This window comes from Helicoverpa zea, chromosome 12 (assembly GCF_022581195.2).
Source record: "Helicoverpa zea isolate HzStark_Cry1AcR chromosome 12, ilHelZeax1.1, whole genome shotgun sequence".
In the NCBI taxonomy this organism is placed as follows: Eukaryota; Metazoa; Arthropoda; class Insecta; order Lepidoptera; family Noctuidae; genus Helicoverpa; species Helicoverpa zea.
This window is the reverse complement of record NC_061463.1, coordinates 74,227-85,857: the sequence shown is the minus strand read 5'-3', so window position 1 is coordinate 85,857 and position 11,631 is coordinate 74,227. Positions and strand designations below refer to the sequence as shown.

The 11,631-nt window shown below is 43.7% G+C and overlaps 1 protein-coding gene across 3 annotated transcripts; it reads right to left on the bottom strand.

Annotated features, from left to right (window-relative positions):
- Positions 1-1,084: 1,084 nt before the first annotated feature.
- LOC124635096 (reticulon-4-interacting protein 1, mitochondrial) lies at positions 1,085-8,754 on the bottom strand. 3 transcript variants are annotated; one of them, XM_047170881.1, is made up of 4 exons: positions 8,709-8,754; positions 4,647-5,076; positions 4,268-4,560; positions 1,085-1,997 (listed from the first exon to the last, which is right to left on the bottom strand). In XM_047170881.1, the coding sequence occupies exons 1-4, from the start codon at positions 8,741-8,743 to the stop codon at positions 1,583-1,585; spliced, it is 1,173 nt and encodes a 390-aa protein (XP_047026837.1). In that variant the 5' UTR covers positions 8,744-8,754; the 3' UTR covers positions 1,085-1,582. The 3 variants fall into 3 exon arrangements, with proteins under 3 accessions (XP_047026837.1, XP_047026838.1, XP_047026839.1); XM_047170882.1 differs by having other exon boundaries at positions 8,520-8,737; XM_047170883.1 differs by lacking the exon at positions 8,709-8,754 and adding an exon at positions 8,092-8,509.
- Positions 8,755-11,631: the final 2,877 nt, after the last annotated feature.

The window sequence follows — 11,631 nt, the reverse complement described above, 5'->3', positions numbered from 1 at the left end:
TATATTCTTTGTATTGATGAGAACTTCTCACTTGTATGGATAGTGACAACTATTCGTATCACTGAAAAGCTTTAAATAAAAAACTTTTTTACAAAAAAATTAAACCGACTTCCCAAAACACTAAAAAGCAAAAAAAAAACTATTTTTAGGTGCATCGTCGGCCTAGAAGTCGGTGGCAAAATTAACTTAGTAACATCCATTAGACACCGACTTCTAGGCCGACGATGCACCTAAAAATAGTTTTTTTTTTGCTTTTTAGTGTTTTGGGAAGTCGGTTTAATTTTTTTGTAAAAAAGTTTTTTTTTGAGAATTAAAAAGAAATAGTTCCCAAGAAAGTGACAGATGGCGTTGTACCAACTACCTTCTATTGTTATATAGTCAAGTTGCCAAGTTAAAAAAGCGTGTAAAAAAACATTGCACCGAGCTCTTTGAGCCGAGATCCAAGAAAAGATATCTGGGGCCTGTCACTGCTAATAATGTGACAGTTGGATAACAATGTAATCTTTTTTTTTTTTTTTTTTTATCGACGTAAAATCATCAAATGACCCCTCCCGCTGTGGGTTAGCAGCGGTGAGGGAGTGTCAGACTCTTACTGACTAAAATCGTCGTGTTCCGTCATAGGCCTTTTATGTACCAGGGCCGCGGTATCTCTTTCGAACAACCCGCAGCCCTAACAATGTAATCTCAATAGCAGTTTTAGGGTCCGTTCAGATAGACCGGGTCGGAGAGCATCGGCGCGCATTTTTCTTTTCACACAGCATTAAAGAGCATGCTAACGGAGCCAAACGTCAAGAAAAAATACACGATCGGAGCCAGTCGGCTCCTCTTATTATTTCACACCGAGGGCATTCGAGCATTCTCAATGACAAAACCAGTGCGCATGCAAAAATAAACCTTACTTCAAATACTAAGTACTCAATTTTCAACGTGTTATGAATTTGCTCTGCTCTCCGATCCGGTCTATCTGAACGGACCCTTAACCATATCGAGCATTTGGCTTACATTTCATTGGTTTCTCATTTGGTCTAAAAAAAACAAAGTCGGATTGAGGGCCTCTCTTTAGGTAAAAAATGAAACAATTTTAGATAGTATACTTATTTACTTCTCGAACTTTCTGTTACTATACCTATTTTTTACAATAACCATATTTTTTCAAAAATAGTACCTACCTACAGTCAACGCCAAGTCTATGAAACTGTTGAACACCGTAGCATCTGCCACAAAACAAGTAATTTGTGGTAATTTCTTTATTTATAAACGCAAATCGCAATATCGTAATATATATAAAATCGTATCTAAGGTTGGATGGATGGTATGAATGGACATCTGTTGTTCTTTCCCATACGACTGCGGCAACGTCATTACAAACAGTGAAGTCGCGCGGAATGTCCGCTAGTTTGAAACCGCTCTGAAAATAGTCCTGAAGTATTTGATCTGAGAGATGAGTCGGATAGTTTCGAGATGAAACATCAGACGCGGATGTACTATTTATCTTACGATTTACTTTATATCGCAAGTACCATGCCGTGCTTCGTAAATTGACAGCGCAGTACGGTCAGTCAGCACGGAACAGCGGCGAGACTCAGGCGGGCTGCGGGGGCGGCGCCGTCCAGTCCAGCAGCAGCTTGCCGCGCGCCCCCCCCCGCGCCGCGCGCTCGAACGCCTCCGCCGCGCGCCACCACGCCCACACGCGCTCCACGCACACCGCGAACTGGCCGCGCTCCGCCAGCCGCCGCAGCAGCTCGATGTCGGCGGCGGACGGCGAGAAGAAGGCCCAGCGCACGTGCGGCGGCAGCGCGCCGGCCGCGCCCGCGCCCGCCACGCGCGCGCTCTGCGCCAGCAGCGCCGCGCCGGCGCACAGCGCGCCCGCCGCCAGCCCGCGCGCGTCCATCTGGCGCAGCAGCGGCGTGCTGAGCGTCACGTAGCGCGCGAACCGCCAGCGCCGCGCCGCCGCCTCCTCGCCGCCCAGCCCCGCGCAGTCCAGCACCGCCGAGTACCTGCGCCGACGTCGTTCTGTAGCTCGATGTACTCGCTTTTAGTAATGTTTTAGTTCAGCGGTATTATATGCATGTACAATCAGTCGCACGACCTGTGGATCCATTGTGTCCGGTACCCCTGAGGTCAGATGTTGGCCGACGCCATGGAAAGGGAACTTAAGGGAAGACCCCTTTGTGATGATTTCCTTTTTAGGGTTCCGTACCCAAAGGGTAAAACGGGACCCTATTGTTTTCGCTCCTTTGTCCGTCCGTCTGTCAAGGCTGTATCTCATGAACCGAGATAGTTAGAGAGTAGTAAGGTATGTATCTATGGTACATCGTTGCCTGACTGTAAAGATTATAAATATACAAATAGGTAAATAAAATCACGTTGTTTAAGGCTTACTGCCAAACTTTCTACATAAGCAGCCTGTGGACCAGTTACTCGTTAAAAACCATTGGTTGGACTCTCGAATGCTAGGGCCGCACTCATCGCGATAACATTCGGGCGATAAACTTCATCTTCGGGCTACGGCGAATCTTGGTGGCCACATATAATAGACGAAGTTTATCGCTCAAATGTTATCGCGATGTACAAACGCAAAAACAACAATCCTCAACCAAGCGTCATAGCAGAGATCTTTTCTTTTATGGCCAGTTTCTAATGGGTTCCACAATATCGGCTCAGTCTCATAATTCGCAATGAATTCTAAATTTTTTTCGTTGCTCCAATCCATGTTCGTTCAGCACTGTAGTGAAAACTATAGAGAAAATACTAGCGTTGAAAACACGTCCGCTTGGCCGATGCGTACGGGCCGACTGAAGTGTGGCCGCGCACCGCGAAGTTCATCGCAATAAAACCCTTTGATCTGCGAGAGTTTACCGACAGCGAAGCGATAAGCCCGAAGCTTCGCCCGAAGTGCCGAAGGGTTCGCGAATACTTGGCTACACATATCGCGATAACGTGAATATTCGGGGCCCCGATTCTCCTAATTTTACTTAAGCGTCATACGATTCACGTTCGACTCGATTCGACTGATATCCGATCCCGACTCGATTACGATTGAAGCGTATGTGGCATTCCGCTATTTTTTCTTTGAAATAAACGTTTTTATCCTTTTCTGTCATTCAATAATGAATCATTTTGTCTGCAAATGATTTACGATTGCAAAATGATTGTACAGCAAACTTCCGTATAGACCAAAGTTAAAAAAAAGCAGACCAATCGCACACCAATCAAATGTCAATCGAATACGATTGGTCTTTTATTAGTAGCAGAATGCCCGATATGGTTAAAACTGCTATTGCGATCATATTGCGATTCAATTTTTACTCGATTTTGACATTATTAACTTAGGAGAATCGGGCCCCGGGTTATCGCGATGAGTGCGGCCGTAGCATGAAGCTGTTATTATGTTGAACTCTTCAGAATGCTTTTGGGACTGTCGCGTTTCTGTAGTGCCTCTAACAAGTTCGCTTAAGCGCGTGTTCACGATTACTTCGCGGTGGTGAGAACGAACACACGGCAGCTTTGTTGGAGATCGCGGTCTAGTTCCAATGCCATTCTGAGGATGCTAGTGGGTAAGTTTGATTCGACGTTCATCAAGCATTCTGTAGAGGTGTTAGGCGAAGCTAAACATTGTTTTGAATTTTATCTGTGTGTATGTATATTACCTAATAACATAGTTTTTAAGTATTTTGTTACTAACCAAGTGGACCTTTCCATTGTCTTCAATAAATGAATTCTTATTATTATGTACCTCAGATATCGACAGATTGCAGTCGGCAGCTAGCTTTCAAAACACAACTTCAGAGTATAGATTCTGATTCCTCTTATGGTGCGTCCACATCTGGCGAATGCGCCGCGAATGCGCAGCACGCGAGCCGATCGCGAGCTGTCCGCGAGCTGCGCGCGTGCAGTCACTGCAATAGTTCGGTGCGCCTCTTTAGCGCAACTCACGCAAGGCTCGTATAGAGCGCGCGAGCGGCGCGCGATCTGCGCGCAATCAGTTCTCGCCCTTACAGTTCCGTATATTGGCTCAGTACTATCGAAGATGGCAGACGTCGCGCGCCGCCTGCGCGCCGCTCGCGTGCGGCGCTTAGGTCGCGCGCGAGCTGCGCGCGGGCCAAGCAGAAGCGGCGCACGAACAAAAATGCACGCGCGCAGCTCGCGGACAGCTCGCGATCGGCTCGCGTGCTGCGCATTCGCCAGATGTGGACGCACCCTTAGAGTTCAGACATGCATTATATAGGTGTTACGTGTAACCATGAATTTTGTAGAGAGTGCTCACGGGCTGCACGCCTCCAGCTGGTGGTCATATTCCGGCGCGTGGCGGTCGAGCACGACGGCGGCGCCGAGCCGCTCCGCCAGCCCCGCCAGCTCGCCGGAGCAGCCCACCGTGACGTGCGCGCCGCGCGCCACCAGCAGCTGCAGCGCCGCCTGCCCCACGCCGCCCAGCCCCAGCAGCAGCACGCGCGGCCGCGGGCCCAGCGCCGCCGCCCGCAGCGCCGCGCACGCCGTCAGCGCCGCGTACAGCGCGCCGCCCGCCGCCGCGTCCTCCAGCGCCCGCGGAGCCACTCCCGCCTGCGAGTCCACACTCACTCTTAATCAACCTGACGAGGGAGCGGCGACCGCGCGCGCAGAACGTCTCGTTCCTAAGTAAAGGGTACCCATTCATCTTTGACGACGACGAAGTCGGCGTGCGAGCCCTGGCAGTGCGGCGGCACCACGCCCCACACGCGCTGGCCGGGCCGCAGCCGCGCCGCGGGGCCCGCGCGCTCCACCGTGCCCACGAAGTCGCGGCCCGGCACCAGCGGGAACTCCACGCCGTCGGCGCCGTCGAGCGCGCGCAGCGTGTTGAGCGCGCGGGCGCCGTAGCCGCCGATCATGGCCACGTCGATGGGGTTGAGCGAGGCGGCGCGCACGCGCACCAGCACGTCGCGCGGGCGCCGCAGCGGCGGCACGCGCGCCTCGTCCAGCCGCAGCTCGGCCAGCGCGCCGTACGCGTGCACGCGCCACGCGCGCATGCGCCCCGCGCCCGGCGCTCGCAGCGCTACTGCCGCTGCCGCAGCCATTGGCTGCCTTTTATGTAGTCTTTGTCTGTAGTCATTAATTAATCATTAATCCTTATAAAAATTGTACATTTTTCGCGCCAAAACTTCTAATCCAGTTTAAGTTTTTTTTATTTATTTATTTCTTATTACAGGTACATTATATGTTCTAAAAGGTAACAAAACTGCCCAACAAAACTGTATACAACAGTTTGTCTGCTGGATCAGAGTTTTTAAACTATTGAGTTAGGTACATTGGTATTAACTATAGCTATTAAGTTTACAATTAATTACATGTAGTATTAATATGTAGATAATTTTATTATTATTTCTAAATATAATATATTGGTAGGTATTATATCATGTTATTTATATAAGTAGTATTAGAAGGTTAATATTAAGTACGTATACGTTTGCTTTTTGTATTTTACCTCCCGGCTACGTTCGATAAGAGACGTGATCTTATCGATCGCAATTATAATACCATAAATTTTTCATCCCACCATCTCGGAAATGATGTAGTGAGTTAGTAGCCGTATTTTTCCAAACAAAAAACAAAAAAATTAAATTATAAATTTAAAAAAACCCCCGACCCAAAAAAGTACGCAATAATTATGACAAAAGGTTAAAAACGCTAAACCCTATAAAAAGCAAAAAATAACTTTTAACACTACGTAAACTAAATTTTTTCGTGTCGGGGGACCGCTCTAATTCATTACTTTAGATACGTGTTTTTTTTTTTTTAACGAATGTTGTAATTAGGTAGGTATCATTTGATTTATGTAAGTATTTATGAAGGTAAAAAGCGGTCCCCCGACACGTCAAAATTTAGTTTACGTAGTGTTAAAAGTTATTTTTTGCTTTTTATAGGGTTTAGCGTTTTTAACCTTTTGTCATAATTATTGCGTACTTTTTTGGGTCGGGGGTTTTTTTAAATTTATAATTTAATTTTATTTCATGCTTTTTAAAGGAGCTCCTTAATTTTTCCTTCTTTCATTTAATTTATTTTATCTTAAGATGGGGTCGCTATATGCGATCTCGGCCAAAGGAAGCTGTTTAACAATCCTCATGACAAACTGGCTCTGGGAGAATTGCACAGATTGAGAAACATTTGGACATTCTAGACTTTCAGCAAAAATATAAATCGGTTTATCCGTTTCATTCCGGCATTTCAGGGTTTCATCCGCCACATCCCATTTCCAGCATCAGGTTCTCGTCAATCAGAAACATGAAGAGAACTTGTCAAGACAAATTCAACGAGCCCAAACTCGATGGGTTTACTAAAAGGCAGTTCAGGGTTACGTCTCCTACCTTCGTGCCCTAAAAGCAGACCAGCTCAGTGGTTCCAAAAGACATTAGTGTTTCAAATTTCAGATCCCACATATACTTGCAAGTAAACTGATCGTGTAACATTCCCATCACATCTAGCAAACGAGCTGATGACCTTGAAGACCTGAACCGATTTCCACCAAACATAGCTAAGAACACTCCCGACTGATATACCTTTTAAACAAAAAAAACCGCATTACAATCGGATCATCCGTTTGGAAGCTACGATGCCACATACACACACACACACACACACACACACAGACATGTCAAACTTATAACACCCCGTCGTTTTTGCGTCGGGGGTTAAAAAGGGCCGACGTCAGTCCTAAAACTAGAGGGCTATCAATAGTCACTCGCATTCTTATGTTACAGCCTTTTTTTATCGTCCCACTGCATATTATCTGCGAGTAACATAGGCTATATTCTATCCCGGTGCGGGCAGTAGCTCCCACGGGACGCGGGTGAAACCGCGGGAAAACGACTAGTATGTGAATATAGATATATTATGCTCTATATATGAAACAAATATAAATAGAAGGCAAACCAATAGAATATGTAAAAGACTATGTATATTTAGCAAAACAGATTTCTTTCGAATCAAATAGCAATGAAAATGAAATGGAAGAATAAATATCGCATGGAGGAAATACTGGTCACAAAAGGAAATCCTTAACGGGAAATACAGTCTACAGATGAAAAAAATAATAATGGATTCATGCATTCTCCCAAGCCTAACTTATGCAAGCCAAACCTGGGTCTACACAGAAAAGGTAAAAAACAAAATTCAGTCCTGCCAACATGCATCTTAAAATTAAGGAAAATCCAGAAAACACAGAATACAGACATCCAAGATAGAACAAAAATAACAGACACACTACAACACAGTCTTAGACAAAAATGGAAATGGGCAGGACACGGCTAGATACCAGGACAGAAGATGGACCTATACTACTACAAAGTGGAAAGGCCCTATTAATAAGTAAGAGGAGCAAAGGTCGACCAAGAAAGCGATGGGTAGATGACATCAAGAGTATAGCTGGAGATGAGTGGATGCTAACTGCCAAGGACTACTGGAGGAGGCTTTTACCCTAGAGGGACTACATAACAGTAACAATAAATTATAAAAATGTGAAATTGTATAACTAAATGTACTGTTATGAAGACAAATAAAGCTTAATAAATAAATAAATATGTGAATATTATAGGAAAGTACAATGGTGACCTATTAACGCTATGCTTTTAGAAACATTTTGTGTGTAGGTGGGTATGAATTAGGTTTCCGCTTTTGTCAGTCATAATTACTGCACTGTGCACTTTCGCTTGTGAACAACAAATAAGCGCTCGAGCTTCATTTTCTAAAGCAGCTATGACCATACCTGCGGGATTGTTCGAAAGAGTTACTGCAGCCCTGGTACATAAAATACATTGATTTATCTGTAAGTAGTAACTTTAAGTAATCTGTAGCAGTGGTTTATTACTTGAATATGTATTTGCAGTGAGTGAACATTACTCTCAAAGGTAGTTTACTCTTAGTTAAATGCCTACTCAAATGGAGTATAGTTAGCATTAGTGTAGTATTTCTTGTTGATAGTATCCTCATGACTATGGCGACCATCGTTATCATGGCAACTTGGGCCATCCTGCGCTAGTGTACATCTAGTTAGTGAGCATTCTCTGCTCCATCTCTTACGACGAGTCCGAAAAAACTTAAATAAACTCTCACTGCACATACCAGAAAAGTACATTTGTTTTTCCTTTTGTCCAAGATATACCGAGCATCTTGCGCCAACACCACATTTCGAATGCGTCAGTGCTCGTGCGCACACTGGCTTGGTTTGAATATGCTTTCAGAAGTGTAGAACAATATCGAGAAGATAAGGCGCGACATGTGCCTGATCTTATTTCTTGGGTCAACGCCTCTGTTTCACCATAGCTTTTCGATTCGAGTCAGACAGTTACAATATGAATAATTATTTGTTTTCCTCATTGATGAATGTTGGTCCAAATCTAACCTAACCTTCCCAAGAAGGGGTACCCTAAGTTTGGACTTCGTACATTGTAGGGGGCTACGTAAAATTGAAAATTGAGCGGCAATGACAAATAGTGTAAACAAACAGAACAAATAGTATAGTAATAGAAGGTATAAATAATATGACTTGCCAAAGGGGTCTGATTGTCTTATTGTTGTTATTTTGCGGAACGGAAACTAAACTCGGTTTGAACCAGCTGCAAACAGATGCCAAGCTATACCTAACAATGAACAGCTGAACTGAACGACACCGCAATAAATTCGGATATTACGGAGAAAATACAATTTGATGGTTTAAAGTTTTGTGCGTTCGAGACTACCTAAGACATAGCATGACAATATTGACATTTGACATTGACACTAGGTTTTCATACATACAACTTAAAACTAATACATAGCATCAAAAAATTGCTCCTCATCGCTGTCACCGGGTAATGTACCCAGAAGGCTGGCAGCATTGCCACGTTGGATGGCAATGCTCAACCTCTGTGCGAAATAAAAGCCAGCCCTTGGGTCACGAGAAGTGTCAACAAGGCGCTTAGAAATTTCCTTTGCAAGCGCGTGAGCACTCGGACCCCACGGCCCGAGAGTTTCAACCCCAAACGGCTCAAACATGTAATTCCCGATAAGGCTACTATATTTGCGCCGTTTGAGGTCTTCTGCTTGTGAAGCGGCGGAGCCGACACAACACGCAGTTCTAGGAAGATGGGATGGCGCAAGAGTGTCGACGCAGGTCGCGTCCCACACTAAAGTCCTACCCATCTTCCACGGAAATAGCGACATGCCGTCTGGTCTCTTGCCATCGTCGCGTGCCAAACCATTTGGTTCAAGTACGGCTGGCACGCCGACGGCAACAAGAGCCCGACGGATCACGTCGTTGATATTCGCATGTCGTGGTATGCGGCCCGCACTCCGGCTGCACGACAGGCCGTGGTGACCGAGGCTGTTGACAGCTTCCCCGCAGTGGCAGCGGTGAGGAGTGCAGCATGAAGCACCCAGACGCAGGCAGACAGCGAGTCTGAAAGTGGTGTCGTCAAACATGGTGCCTATGTTTGCCGACGGAAATGCGTGAAGCCAAAGACCTGACTCCCATTCACCCACAGCCAGTAGGCGTGCTCGCTCCGCAGAAGTAATTGACGTATCAATGAGATTTTTCCGTATTACTCTGCAGAGCGGCTCATCCCACTGTCTCTGGGAGGATGGGTTGGCGGGTAGATCGGTATTCGGGCATGTGACTTTCCAGGCATTAATAGCCTCCGCCAGGCATGGCACCTCAAAATTGATCAGTGTAATAGGTAGGATTTTCCTGATCAATTTGTCAGTGCCATGGACGGAGGCATTTGTATATATAAGTTTATTTTTAATTTTTAAAATTAATGTAAATATTATGTAAATATTTGAATAAAATTATCACCCTTATTATGGTTTTCATTGTATCTATTTAGATCTATGGATTTGCCTCTGTGTAATAACATTGATATATATGTACTACGTACTAGATAGAACGTTCCGAACAAAAAGCTTACCACACTGAAATGCACTGCAGACTATGCATTGCCCAAAATGGCAAATCAGAGCGATTTTGACACCTGCGTCAGACGGATGTCTATGAAACGACAATTATAAAATAGAAAATACATATCAAGGTATAAACTTACACATATAAACTATTCGAGAGTCAAGTTAGTAAAATTACACGCTGTTCATGCTATTACAACGCTTGTATATCATACTTTTTATTTATAATTCAATTTTACAAATATGCATTAATTTGTTCCCGCCCGCCATCTTAAATTATGGATTAAGAAAATCGTGCAGAAACAGATGGGCCATAAAACTGGCAGTAGGTAAAATATCAATGAAAACAGACTTCACTTTGTCATGGTATGTTCTTACTTTCAAGAAAAAATAATATGACCTCGTATGTATTTCGCTACTGTAAAAACACTACAACATATATCAGCGCGTTTCAATTCGCGAAAATTTGTGAAAGCCCTCTTAAGAAAAAAAACATCGTAATTAGTATTAAAAAACCCTAAAACTAAGTTCCTGGTTTTAATACATTACATGATTTTGCATTCACTTAGATATAAATAAACTTTTTGATATATTACATGATTTTGAATTCACTTAGATATAAACTTTTTGAGTAATGAAAAATGTAGGCAAAATACGAGCGAACATATTATGTCACTTCTGCAATTAATATCAATGAGGATGACTACATGTCACAATACGTCAACAAGATGTCAAAAGACGACATAAGCGGGTACATTATTTGTATGGATGTTCTTGTCTATCGCTAGAATATATGTCAATGTGTAATAAGCATGTAATAAGCAACCAATTTAGTACAATGGGGATGACTACATGTCACAATACTACAACAAGATGTCAACAGACGACATAAGCGGGTAAATTATTTGTATGCATTGACATCTAGCGATAGACAAGAACATCCATACAAATAATTTACCCGCTTATGTCGTCTGTTGACATCTCGTTGACGTATTGTGACATGTAGTCATCCTCATTGATGTTAATTGCAGAAGTGACATAATATTTTCGCTCGTATTTTGCCTACATTTTTCATTACTCAAAAAGTTTATATCTAAGTGAATTCAAAATCTTGTAATATATCAAAAAGTTTATTTATGTCTAAGTGAATGCAAAATCATGTAATATATTAAAACCAGGAACTTATTTTTTGGGTTTTTTAATATTAATTACGATGTTTTTTTTCTTAAGAGGGTTATCACAAATTTTCGCGAATTAAATTATTTTTTCTAGAAAGTAAGAACATACCATGACAAAGTGAAGTCTGTTTTCATTGATATTTTACCTACTGCCAGTTTTATGGCACATCTGTTTCTGCACGATTTTCTTAATCCATAATTTAAGATGGTGAGCGGGAACAAATTAATGCATATTTGTAAAATTGAATTATAAATGAAAAGTATGCTATACAAGCGTTGTAATAGCATTGTAGCGGTACTACAACTGTCAACACCGCCATCTACACAGTCGTCGACGCAACTTTCAACAACTATCCTGCATCGCACATACAGTGTTCGCGCGCACAGTAATACACATAGATTACCCCGACAACAACAGTAGGGCAGTAGCCCACCGGACAATACCACCTGTCCGGTCGGAGGATCCTCCCTTTAGTGCGAGGTATGATGGGCTTTACTCTCTGCTCTCATAGCTCCACAGCATGAACAGCGTGTAATTTTACTAACT